This window comes from Dendrobates tinctorius, unplaced genomic scaffold, assembly GCF_039654945.1.
Source record: "Dendrobates tinctorius isolate UK_male_01 unplaced genomic scaffold, ASM3965494v1 ptg000241l, whole genome shotgun sequence".
Taxonomy (NCBI): Eukaryota; Metazoa; Chordata; class Amphibia; order Anura; family Dendrobatidae; genus Dendrobates; species Dendrobates tinctorius.
In genome coordinates this window covers 8,803,953-8,818,519 of record NW_027361908.1, presented here as the reverse complement: position 1 = coordinate 8,818,519, position 14,567 = coordinate 8,803,953, and the positions used below count along the sequence as shown (strand labels likewise).

Sequence of the window (14,567 nt, the reverse complement as noted above, 5' to 3'; positions counted from 1 at the left end):
TATAGAGGAAAGAATATACACACGCTTTTTTTTTTTTTTAAGCACAATTCTTTCCTGCTATTGAGTACCCTAGGATCTGCGGTATGGCGGGTGATTCTGTTATGATTGAGTCACCGTAGGAGGCAAAAACAGAAATGCTAGCTAAGTCCAGAAAACCAGAGAAGTTGGCAGCTATCGGATTGCAGACCCCTGAACCTATCAACACAACTAGCAGTAGCCGTGGGGGGGTTGCAACGATGCCCTAGACCCCTCGATCACAGCCGAAGAATTAAATAGGCCTAAAGAAAGAAAGGGGAAATCTAAACTGCCCCAGAGCAGACCCCAAAGCAATAGGCAGCCCCCAACATATAATGACGGTGAAGCAAGATGAAAACACTAACACAGACAGAAAGATAGACTGAGCAAAGACGGGGCCCAAGCTAGCTAGATAGGAAAGGACAGGAAGGCTGCTGTCTGCAATCCGTAAAAAACCCTATGAAAATAAGAGCCAACAGACTGACAGTGAAAAAGGCCCTGAAGACGCTAGGCTTCAAAAAAGCTATGTCAGTACTCAGGAATATTCTGAAGACAGAGCAACAGGCAAAAGGAGATTCAGCTCACCCCAGCAGGGAATGGCAGAATCCAGAAAAGCAAGGAAAACAAAAACAAAACACGAATGCTAACAGGCAAAGCAGAAAACTTAGCTTTAGAGGAGCAGGAATCAGACTGGTGTCCTAGAAGTCCACAGAGAAATCACCCGCAGGGCAGAAGGGCGTCGGCAACCTTATATCCAGTCAGTGACTCCACTCAGCCAGTCATCCTCATTAGGCTCAGGTGCCTGATAATCAGGCTCATTACCTTCCTTTACCAGAATAGGGAGTTCACCAGACCTCAGTGACGAAGGGGAAAATGAACTCACAACAGCAACCATTCTTTGTATATTGTATATGGGGGTAGCTCCTCTTGGTATGCACCTATTCACATTAGTTTGGATGTGCCAGTCAGTCTTTTTGTCTCTTGTATGTTAGCTTACTGACCGAGCACTCCGCCCTCCACCAGGTGGTGATTTTAATTATAGCAGGTCCCTACTTACCCATAAATGCAGGCATTGCTGACATAGGTGTCCACATTCACCCAGGAATTCAGACATCAGCCTTAGAGAGGTATTCACACAGTGTAGGTACCCATCAGATTTGAGGCCACCTTGACATTGTCTGGTGGGCAGATAATATTTGGCCAAATTTTATGCTAAGAGTCTCATATTTTTTTCTCTAATTCTAGCGCTGTATTGCAATTCTAATTACATATATTCCACGTTCACATGCCTTAGCATGATAGAGTGCAACTATTCTTTGTATATTTGGTCTTGATAAAGCACAGTGGACCTACAGCAGCAGATGAGATGGCTCCCCAAACCACCACTGATTATGGAAACTTCACACTAGACCTCAAGCAGCTTGGTTTGTGTGCCTCTCTACTCTTTCTCCAGACTCTGGGACCTTGATTTCCAAATGAAATCAAAATTTAGTTTAATCCGAAAACAACACCTTGGACCATTGTGCAACAGTCTAGTTCATTTTCACCTTGGCCCAGGTAAGATGCTTCTGGGGTTGTCTATTGTTCATGAGTGGCTTGATACAAGGAATGCGACACTTGTAGCCCATGTCCTGGATAGGCCTGTGTGTGGTGGCTCTTGAAGCAATGACTCCAGCAGCAGTCCACTCCATGTGGATCTCACCCAGATTTTTGAATGGCCTTTTCTTAACAATCCTTTCAAGGATTCAGTTATCATGGTTGCTTGTGCACCATTTTATATCACACTTTTTCCTTCCACTCAACTTTCCATTAATTGCGTGTATACAGAACGCTGTGAACAGCCAGCTTCTTTAGCAATGACCCTTTGTGACTTACCCTCCTTGTGGAGTGTCAATGACTGCCTTCTGTTCATTTGTCAAGTCAGCACATTTCTCCATCATTGTGGAACCTACTGATACAGACTAATTGACCTTTTTTAAAACCTTATAAAGCCTTTGCTGGCTTTTTTGTTAATTATTCAAAGATAATGCCTTTTGGGTTTTCATTGGCTGTAAGCCATAGTCATCAACATTAGCAGAAATATACACTTGAAATAGATCTCTCTGTTTACAGTGACTCCATATAATGAGTTTCACTTTTTGTGTTGAAGAACTGAAGTAACTTAACTTTATGATGATATTCTAATTTTTTGAGAAGCGCCTTGCCTTGAGTTTATAAGGATGTGAAAGCATTGGGTTGTTGCTTCTAATCCACCTCAAAATGTTTCCATATTCATATACAATATTCTTAATTCCTTCCTGACATCCATTGTACATTGTATAGCACTGTCGAGAAGTATTTCTCAAAAAACTGCCATACATATACTGTACAAAAGGATTCTTCACTTGGTTTAACTTCTGAACCAGCATCATTCAGCCTTTCTTGTACAAATTCTAGTATGCCCTGCTACAATGACCAGAGTAAGAGCTATGTCCATTGTTTGGTATTTAAACCCTTAGATACAAATGCAATATTCAATACTGTCTCCAACATTTAAGTTTTCATTAGAATTTTTTCACAGATTTAGTACGCAATATGCTTTTTATCTTGTACTGATGGCTTGCTAGTGCGACTGGCGACACAATAATCTCCTTGTCTGCCATAAGCTGACTTGTTCCTGCCTGTATTGCAGTGTATTTTTACTAAGGATTGAAGAATAAGATGCTCAAGACTCTGATTAGGGTTAAATAAAGATAAGATAATCCCTCCCTTCTTCCGGAAAAGGTTTTAGAAAAATAATAAAATTATTCAAGTAAAAGACATTGGTAATGCTGACTATAAAGAAAATCAAATTATTTATTTTACACAATGAATATTGGGTAAAAAAAAAAGCAATGACTGAGCTACTGGCTTTGTTTATTTTGACATCCTAAAATGCAATCAAAAGTAATCAAAATGTTATTTGTAACTTAAAATGGTACTGATAAATACTATTGATTGTCCTGCATAAAACAAATACTTTTATAACGAAATCAAAACATAAAATGTAATGGCTCTAAGGAAGCAGTAATAAAAAAGAAATGTCAAGGTTTAGAAGATCAAAATAGATTATGGCAGGCCAGTGGTTCATACTTTCAAAATAAATTTTGCCCAAAAACCACCCATGCATTTCCAAAATAAGCCACTGACACATTTTAAAAAGGAACTTCATTTTACTCTTTTGCAAGATAAGAAGTTACATTTTAAAACTTTTGATAGTACATTTAGGATGCACTCCAAAGTTTAGGGTCTATAAAAGAAAGGACTCCAGAGTTGAACAATGTGTGATTTTCAGTGCCTGTTGCTTGAACAGGTTTAATATCTTCACCTGGAGAACTTTTATAATCTGGGATACAATCTATCTGGTGAATCCCCATGGATAATTTGCATCTTAGATTATAATAAGTGCACTGGAGTGCTCATGTCTTGAATCAAGAGCTGAAGTCATAAAGTAGCATTTGGTAAATGAAGGTATGGTACAAAAAAGTTGGTTATGCACATCTCACAGATGGCATTGTTATGAACCTAATAAGTAGAAACTGGAAAGCGAGAGACCAAAGCACATATGTTGGAAGAGAGGCCCAGAGCAGCACAGCAAAGTTCACCAAACTGCAAAAAAACCAAATCAGAAGGTCACAAGAAAGGTGTGTTTCAAGATGATGAAAAAAAGGATAACATTTATCAGTTGCTATACTATTTACCCCTTCAACAAATCACTGGGCTTGGTTGTATTGATAATGTAGATGGCATGGGCCACTTAGTTTGATAATTGGCTGCAGCAGTCACGTGCACTACAGCCATGAGGTCATCACTGCAGCTTGTTAACAAAGACTGCAGCAGCGTCAAAAAGAAATTGCTGGACCTGGGTAAGCTGAATATCGGGTTTTCTTATTTTCCATGGCTGTAAGCTCATAGCCAAATAAAAAAGTATTGCACCACAGCTAAACCTATTTAATTCAAATCCAAAACTTAGTCAATGCCCTCTGGTATGTTTTGCCAAGCGAGTGATATTTTTTGAGGTTTAAAAGCATCTCAAGGTCTCTGCAAACCTGAAATGGTTCCTGTGAAACATCATAATAACAAGAACTTTCCAAAATTCACGAGGTGTTCTTTCATTTCTCAGTTAACATCCGTCTTGTTACAGAAAATATACATTTAAATCAAAAGTCTGGAAAAGCATCAACGTGTTTAAATATCACCTGCTGCTGTGCTTCTTTATTGTAAGAAAACAAAAGAATCAACAAACTTTTATAATGGTGAAGTTATTTTTTAGAGTAATTGATTTAAGGTTTCTGATTTACCCTTGAAATTGCTATTAGAACTGAATTAGACTACAAAAAAAGTAAATTTTGGAAATTTTAAAAATTACTGCTAAACTTATAAACCTTCAAACATCATAAGCGAAAGTTTAAAAAAATCAAACCAACATAAAGTATACTTCGGGCAAAGCAAATAATTATTTTGTGCGGTGTGACTATCTGTTTTACATGCTGAGAAATTCAAACCTTGAAAATGTTAAAATCCTTAAAATGTTCAATAATTGTTTGTGTTATTCGCAAATAAATTCTAAATATATTGACACAATGCACCGTTAGCCTATACTTACTATGATTAGTATGTCAAGATTCTGGAGCAACTTGACTCTCAAAAACTGTCTCATATGTTGTGTACCACATTTAGAATGTGTTTTAGACACTTATTCTCACAAGTGACCCACATCAGAGTCGAAAAATTAGGTTTTTATTTTTAGGATCAAAACTGTGTTGTGGTAGTAAGGGATCACATTTTTCACAAATTTACAGATTTACAGATGTAGCCATGCTTAAATTAAAATACAAGAAATATATAATGGTGCAAAAAGTAATTACAATAAAAGTTATTGAATTTATATTATTAGGTGGGGATTTACACTCTTCCACCGTGGAATAGGTTTCTGCATTTGGATATCTTTGTCATTTTAGGAATGACTACATATATAAATACCTCGCTTTCCATTTATGACTGGTTAGATTTTAGGATTCTTTTCAGATTATGGATAGGTAAGTGACCTGTTCATACACGTAGCTTTAGAAAGGCCAATATGGAATTTATTGTTTAAATATCCTTTTCATAATTTTGCTGGATGACAGAAAAATATATTAATATTTCCCTTTGATTTGTCATGAGTCATGACCCTATGCTATATAGTTACATAGTTTGAAAAAGATGCTACCCTTATCAACCAGTTATGAACTATCTATCGCTATATAACTTGTAACCAACAATACCATTTGGTGTGAGAAAAACATCAGGCTCTTTTTTAAAGGCAGATATAGCTTCTGTTCTCTTGTCGTAGGATATTTTACAGTCTAAATACTCTAACTGTAAAGAACCCCTTCCTATATAGCTACGGGAATCGCCTTTACTGCATGTGCAATTAATGGACTAAAGTCCTTTTAAGGGTCTTTGGAAAGAATAAAATATGTTCCAGTCCTTTATTTTCTACACACATATTTATACATGTAAATATGTCTCTGGGGCATCTTTTTTCTAAGCTAAACAATCCAACTTTTATAATCTTCCAACTCATGTAATAACTTAGTTGCCCGCCTGAATGTTGTGCTCAAAACTAAAACCCTTTTTCAGGATGTCGCCTTACAAGTAATTTATAAAGGAGAAATAATACATTAGGATCACAGGATTTTATCTATGTTTTGTTTATTTACATTATACTGCTAACCTCAATTTTTCTATTTATTCCTGCTGGGCTTCAAGGGGCTATACCTGCTTTAGCAATCACAAACTAAAATGTACACAGATACTCAACAGGTTTTCTTAGTTTTCTACACTGCACTCATTTCATATACATGGCTTTGTGAAATCTGGATTTTCATGCAAAACATGGATGATTGGTCTGTGAAGACAGAGTACCTGGCTCTTTATTGGGCAAACATGCTCAGCGATTTATAGGCTAAATATTTCAGAATCTGTTTAACAAATTTATGTCAAAAAAGCATCAGTAAAGTGAGTTTTCTTATTCTACCAGCCTTATTATTGGGTTACTACAATAGCAATAAATTAGCCTATTAGAATGTAATATGGCAAAAGAACACTTCCAACTCCAGGAATTAAAATAAATGTGGACCAATAAAATATGCATTGCCAAAGTTACTGTCAACTACTTCATCATTTCATAGAACTACAGCAACAATAGTAATATGAAAAAGCAAATGGTTAATCAGATTTTGACACTTTTGAGATATTTGACAAAGAACATTTTCACCGCATCATTACTCGACATTAAAACACGCAAATGGTTTGCATAACATGTATAAAAATGTAATCTTAACAAATACAAAATCAGAAAACCATTAAATACTTTAAATACCCCACAGAATTCCTGACACTATCATTAATTAAACTATGCTCAACACTGAGCACAATAACCCATAGTTATCTCCACAGATTTAGAAGTGACAGATGATCATCATTAAGGAGATGACAAAATGATGTATCCAACATTAGCTGCAAAATTTAAGCTAATTTCTTTCCCAGGTAATGACACCTTGGCGCTGTTTAATGTGGAACATTTATAAAATATGATTCGAATATTTTAGTAAAACAGAAAAAAATTGAGAATATTTAGACAATGAATTGGGAAGTTTATAACACATCATTAAGCGCATTAGATCATGGATGTGGTACATAGCAGCTGTTAGCAGATATAGTCTTCAGAATTTTTAAAGAGTTAGCCCACTGCAATATTTTGCAGTTTTTCAAGATTGAAAATAACCTGAGAAAGCACAATTTGCATTGGATCTTTAAGGACAGTGTTTAGATTTGCTACTGGGGAAACCTAGATTGGTGAGGAAAGATCAGAGAATGTTTTGCGCTCAGTGAGTGGGGTAATGAAAGAGACAGATCTGGTTGACATCCTCCTCTGTGCCAATTAAATATGACCTCCCTGCTGATGTTTTAACGGTCTAATTAAAGTTAAGTTTCAATTCCACTGAGGGAAAGCCAGGATACAGCGCTTATTCTTTTAAGCACACTTGTGTATTCTGTATGGTACTTTTATAATAGCATAGTCCCTTATGCTGAAAATGATATGGGTTATTAGAAGTCGAAAGACCAATCACTATAAACATGCTGTTAACCCAATTTGTCAACTGCTATCTGTGCACATTAAAGGAGGTAATCGAGTACAATCTTCAGCTGCAATAACGTATGCTCACAATTGTTTAGCATCTATTTCTAAAGGTAAGTACTCATTTTGTGCCATGTAACTCCTGCCTCAATGTAGAAAGTAAAAAAATATAAAAGGATTTTTGTAAATCTTAAATATTGCAATGTGGGAGGTCACACAAAATTACATTTCTAAATGAGGAAAAGGAGAAAAACTGTCAATGCTGCAAAACTTCTATAGTATTGATCTGGAAGCAAATTGTGGCAGAAAAAATAGAAGGTAACCAGATTAGGCGGTGTGCACATTGTAGACAATACAGTCAATTTAAAACAAAGAATGAAAAATTTAAGAAAGCGGCACTCACCACTGTGAAAAAATGGAAACTTTATTTGGTGGTCATGTGAGGATAGGAGAAATGAAGGGATGAATGAGTGACAGATGTTTCACGTAAACTACACTTATTCTGGCTCCTATATAAAACAGCTGCCATTCATTCATCTCTCCATGTCTCCTCTCCTCACATGGTGACCACAAAAAGTTGTCATTTTTTTCACACCAGTGGTGAGTGCCGCTTTCCTCCATTTTTCATTCTTTGATTTAAATATTTCTCAATAACCTGCATAATATGCCACTCACAATAATCTTGATCTAAATATGGTATAATCAATAGAAACTGTACTAAAACTTTTACCACTGCTGTAAAGAGAACATACCATGAACATCTATGGTAATTAAGGCACCAAGAGTAATACGCTCCATTTTTGTTAACCTTCCTCTCACGAGATTAACAATATCTTCAATTTGGTCACTGCACCTTTTCAGAATTCTTTGTAGACCTTTGCTTCCTACTAAAGCCTGAAAATAAATGAGGAACAAAAAGAAGCAAATATAATTTAATGATTTGTGGCAAATTACTATACAGTTGTTCTTAAGTTGGTTTCAGAATAAAAAGAATTTTTAATAAGAAACTTGGAGAATTTGTATTAATGCTGAGATTTTTGTACATTACATTTTTTGACTAGTCTAAGAAAAAATGCAGATGTTGTTTTCCAAACACAAAAAAAATAGTAAGTAATCAGGGTTTTCCCTCAAAATAAATCAGCAGAGCAGATGTCCATATAATCTGCCACTCAGTGCATTGGCTATGGATTTCGCCATGGTAAACAAAAAGTGTTGTACAAATGTGACAAATGTGTGCGATAGTGTATAACAAATGTAACCTCTCTGGACATTAACTGTTGGAAGGATATGCAGGAAAATACAAATGGTAGAACAATCTAACTGACTCTTTGCTGCGCCGATATGCTGGGATTCGTGCTTTGGCTCGTCAAAAAAAAGAAATTCATCCAAACAAATAATTCTTCCTTTCTGATACTAATTATATAACAACAATTTAAGCAAAATATTTACTCAATTCTGTATCAGTAGGTCTTTTTAACCCCCCCCAAAAAAACTATAGTTCTTATTTTTTTAAATAATTTAAACAAGGTGGCTTTCAAGCAAATTATCACCTGCCAAGTTACATATTTTTTCACTCTATTTTTATTGTTGAAACAAAATAACAATTATGTATTGTTACATACGTACATCATTCCACAGCTAGTTAGGTTTGAAAAAGACACAGACTAGTCAAGTTCAAACTTTCTCCACTAGTTATAGATTCTCTATCGCCGTTATTTATAACACGCAATGACATTTGTTTTGAGGAAAGTATGCAGCCCATTTTTAAATGCTGATACAATATCTGCTATTATTACTTCTTGCAGTAGGGTATTTCACAGTCTGACACTTCTAAGTGTAAAGAACCTTTTCCAATTTAGCTGCCAGCATTGCCTTTCCTTCACATGTAACTAATTCCTCTAGTTCATTGCATTGTCTTTGAAAGAAATAAGTTCTTTGCATTGACTACATATATTCAGATATATAAATGAGATTGAGATATTTCTAACCTAAAAAAACCTGATTTTTTCATCCTCATTAGGCCAGGTTCATACTGCGTTAAAGCAGCCCGTTCAACGCATAGCATTGACGAGCTGCGTTAACGCTATAGAATAACGTGATCGCGTCATGCTATACCGCTAGCGCAGATGCTTCATCTGCGCTAGCGGTGACGGAGCCTCAGATGCTGCAGCCCACGTCTGAGGCTCCATCACTGAATAACGGCACATTGCTAGCGCATGCCGCTTTATGGCATGCGTTGTGCTCGATAATGGGAGGGAATTGCAGCATTAACAGACTGCATTACACCTCATTATGCCGCGGTGTAACGCAGTCTGTCTAACAGACTGCCATAACGCAGTATGAACCCGGCCTTATAGAAGATCCATTGTATCTCATGTAATAGTCTAATTGCTTAAAATATCTAATAATAATAATAATAATTTTTATTTATCTAACCGCCAACATATTCCGCAGCACTTTACAATTAAGCGGGGACATGTACAGACAATAAATTCAATACAAGTTAAGACAATTTAAACAGTGACATTAGGAGTGAGGTCCCTGCTCGCAAGCTTACAATCTACAAGGAAATGGGGGGGCACAGTAGGTGAAAAGTGCTTGTTATTTCAGGTCTGGCAATTATAATAGGGATTATCATATAAAGCTGCATGATCCGGTCATCAGCCCGTGTGTTTAAGTGCAATAGTCAAGTATCAAGTGCAGTTATCGTGTGCATGGAGGGTGTGGAGACAGATGAATAGTAGGGTGCAGATTCAGAATAATATTTTGAAGGAGGGAACAGGGCAAAGTTAGTTTACTGAGTAGTTGATGTGGTAGGCTTGTTTGAAGAGATGGGTTTTCAAAGCGCGCTTGAATAGGTCATGGCTAGGTATCAGTCTGATTGCCTGGGGAAGTGAATTCCAGAGAGCTGGAGCAGCACGAGAGAAGTCTTGGAGACGGAGGTGCGAGGTTCGGATTACGGGGATGTTAGTCTTAGGTCATTTGTAGAACGGAGGGCACGTGTAGGGCGATATACAGATCAGACAATATCTGATCTGTAGTGATAAGTAAAATCACCAAAAATAATAAATATTAAAATATATAAAAGGTATTCTTTTTTTAACCCCTTTTGCACTTTAATTTTCTTCCTTTCCTTCTTCCAAGAGCAGTAATTTTATTTTTTTCCCACTGACCATAAGAGGGCATGGTTTTTGTGGGATTAGTTGTATGTTTGAATGAAACCATTCATTTTATCATACAGTTTACTGGAAAATGGGAGAAACATGACTGTCCAGGTCAATATGATTATGACAGTTCAAAACTTTTTTTTAATTCAAATTATAGAAAAAATCTAAAAAATTACTTAAAAAAATTATGTGACTCATTTTCCAAACCCATAACATTTTTATTTTTCAGTCGATAGAGCTATATGAGGGGCTTGTTTTTTGCATAGTGACCTGATGTTGTTATTGATACTATTTGACAAATTTAAAAAAAAGACAAAAACAAAACAAACAGGTAAAATAATGGCTGATGACATCATGGAAACACAGTACCATAGAAGAAAGAAATATAGCCAAATGACATATATAAATACATAAAAGTCTGGTGGGTGAACAAGAATAGGGGATGCTTATTATCAGTACAGCATTTTAGTGTTACCTGTGGTAGTTGAACTTTAGTCATTAGTGTTGCATTATATTGGTCTTTCTTCACATGCATGTATTTTGAAAACTTGCGACTCACAATGATATTTTTTGTGTAATTACCACTTTTAACACAGCATTATTATGTTATAAAATGGTATTTGTACTAATAATGAGCTTCCCCTACTCTGGTTCGCTCTCTCAGGTTTTTAGCATTTATATACATTTTTTTGACTACATTTCTTTTTTCTTTGATAATTTGCTTCCACGAAAATGCAGATTTTAATGGACTCAGAAAAAGGGTAGGAAAGGTCCAATGGCTGGATGTTTTAAAAGACAGAAATGTCCAAGAAGGATGAGAGAGTTTTCTAAATGAAATTTTCACTGCACATACAATAGATATAGCATACCTCGACTTCAGCAAAGCTTTTGATAAAGTATCTCATACTATCCTTATTTAAAAAAATGATCAAGTAGGGGATTGACAAGGATTGATGGATTCATAACTAGCTGAGTGATCATACTCAAAGAATGGTTGCACATCCAATTGGAAAAGTGTTTCAAGAGGCCTACCACTAGGCTTTGTCCTGGCCCCAGTGTTGTTCAACATTTTTATCAATGTTCTAGATCAGGGAACTGAAGGTAAACTATACAACTTTGCAGATGATCCAAAGAGGGATAGATAACACTAAAGAAGACAGAGAAAGAATTCAGAAGGATTTAAATAAGCTTGAACAATGGCCAGCGACCAATGATATTTAACAATGAGAAATGCAAGATTTTACATCTGGACAAGAAAATCTCAAATAACACCTACAGAATGGGAGGAACACAACTAAACAACAGCATGTATGAAAAAGACTTGGGAATACTAACAGTGTGATGTGGCAGTAAAAAACGCAAACACGGTTATTGGATGTATTATCCCACTATACTCCTTCTTGATCAGGCCTTATCTGTAATACTCTGTATAGTTCTGGGCACCACATTTTTAAAAATACATTGAAAAACTGTAGCAAGTTCAGAGAAGAACTACCAGGATGGTGATTCAACTGCTAGGAGGAATGATTAAAGGATTTGGGAATGTTTAGCTTGCAAAAAAGAAGACTAAGAGGAGACTTAATAGCTGTCTAAAAATATCTCAAGGGATGTCACAGTGTAGAGGGATCATCCTTATTATCATTTTCACATAGAAACACAAGAAGAAAAAAGAAGAAAAAGAAGAAAGAAATATAATAAATCTATGACTTTTTTTTAATTATGTCCAAAAAAACGATCCCACTTGAAAAAAAGAAAAAAGAAGAACAGAAGCTCTAACCACTACACCATAACGGGTTCTGATCTTCAAGGGAACTTTTTATTATAATTTGAAAAATATATCATATAATTATGCAAATATTAATTAAAAAAAACATAAAAAAAATGTTTTAGAAGAATTTATATGAATGAATATATATCCATTAGAAGGTGCAACAAATAAAAAAATAAAAATATTTGTTTATAAATAATACATGCACAAAATTCTTTATAAACATATATTTTTATTTTTTTCAAGTGGGATCGTTTTTTCGGACATAATTTAAAAAAAAATTTCATACATTTATCATATTTCTTTCTTCTTTTTCTTCTTTTTTAAATTTTATCTGTGAATGAATAAAGGAATTTTATTATTTTATATAGAAATTGAAGATTATGTTCTAACATGTGATAGATTCAAACGTCATTTGAACTTTGACTTCTTGTAAAAAAACATGTGACTATTGGCGCCAAATTTCAAATATGGAGTGTATTTAGTCTGGAAACAATGCTATTTTTTCATGTCTGTCATCCCCTGAGGAAGAAGTAACTATTACTTCGAAACGCGTTGGGATAAAACATCAATCTTTCATCTCAACTGGAATTGTGTCTATTGTTAAGCAGCGCACAAAGTCCATAAAAACGTTCCATATGGTTTGCTTCCTATGCTTGTCATTACCTCCTCTCTGTGCATGTCACAGGTGGGGTAGTTGGCCCTTGAAGCTCTGAATTCACATCTGCTCTTATCCCAGTGAGTCATCGGAAAGGTGAGACTTTAATTTTGCACTATCTTGGGGTGTTTACTGTGACTGTTTTATGTGTCATTTGCCTGTTTGGTGGTTCAATAAAGTATTACTACACTGTTTCACCCTTACCCTGAAGTCGGAGTAGTATTACTCCCACGCTAAAAGGAGAGCAGACGTTCGGTGGGATGGTCTATGTGGTTTCGGCTAGCGGACTAGAGCATCCGTTGACTTCCATGGAGGAGTACTCCTTCAATGAAAGTCTTCAAACAGAGGCTGTACAGACATCTGTATGAGATGGTTTAGTGAATCCTGTGCTGCATTGAGCAGGGGGTTGGACACGACCCTTGAGGTCCCTTCCAACTCTAACATTGTATTATATCATCACCCTCTATGAAGCTATTTTACCTGTTTTTTTATTTTGTATCAATAAAAATAATATTTTAAGTAAAGCACAGTCAATTCTTCTGTAGGTTTTTGTATTCGAATGTTGTATATGTGACTGGGCTTTCCCCTTTTTTCTTATTACTCTGATTACATTGGCCCTTTGGCTAGCTGCCATAAGCTTGTAGGGTCTGATAAGATTTGGGCGTAGATATGGTGCTTTGATTGCTTGTTCTATTTTTTTAATGTTTTTTCTGTGGAGTTTTATTTTTCTCTTTATAGTTTATACAGATTGGGGTCTTTAATTTAATATTTAGATAAAACAACTTTTCTGGAAACATACTAAAAGACTTTTTGAAGTTGTAAATCATCACTATTATAATGGACTGACATCATTATTGTGTCATCCTTTGCCTATTTTCCTCTGGTGAGTCAATCCAGCATATACAATATTCTAGGAGAGCTTACAAGTCCTCCTTAATCAAAACTTTACCTGTTCTAATTATTCATTTTGCTTACATCAGGCATGTGTCTATATGCATTAAATTGGTAAACTGTTTAGCCTTCTATGTTGCCTTTGTAAATCTGTACAATAAAATTTCCAATATCATGTACACTACAAACTGCTCAGCTAGATTCTCATTCAGCCTATTTATTTAGTAATGTTAAATGATTTATTACATGAGGTTTTTTTTAAATTGACTAACAAACTCATAAAATAAATAAAACATTTCCATGACAGGTATAAGCCATAAACCTAATGTTGCCCTTGGCCGGAATTTAAAGTACTTAATTTTTACTATACTCACCATTACTGTAGCAATACAGTTCCTCCTGGGTAGAAAACCCATTGAATAACCTTTCCAGAGGTTAACAGCCAAAAGAATTTTGATGTGCATTACTGCACTTGCAGACATACACTGTATGAAACCTTTAACTTTTATTCTTTAATAACATATTTTTTGTCAAAGGTTATGGAAAATTTTATATAAGATATGTTGAGTTGTATGTTAATTGACATCCTGTGCTATGGATGTTCATGGTTCAGAACACATTTATTGAATAACTTGATATTAGGACAGCGTGATCAGATCAAGTTTAAAAAAAGGAAACACTATCATCATTTAAATACTTTTTTTTATATGTTGAATGATTTATTTTAGAATTTACGCTTTCACCATAAGCAATATTATTATAAAAAAGAAAATAACTACAATATTAAATATACTGTATGTACAATATCTTAACAGTCGCCCTTGAAGGCAATGGAGCATAAGCATTTCGGACCACATTTTGGCACTCTCTTCCATGATATGATACTGTCATTACACAGGAGTCACTTCAAAAAAAGAGTAGGTT

At 35.3% G+C, this 14,567-nt stretch overlaps 1 protein-coding gene across 1 annotated transcript in view; it reads right to left on the bottom strand.

The window, feature by feature from the left end:
* LOC141060642 (dynein axonemal heavy chain 3-like) overlaps positions 1-14,567 on the bottom strand; it is a 2,648,786-nt gene that overhangs the window by 1,617,302 nt on the left and 1,016,917 nt on the right. Inside the window, exon 28 of the mRNA XM_073556958.1 lies at positions 7,912-8,053. Coding sequence (XP_073413059.1) covers positions 7,912-8,053 — 142 coding nt within the window. The remainder of the gene's footprint in view (positions 1-7,911; positions 8,054-14,567) is intronic.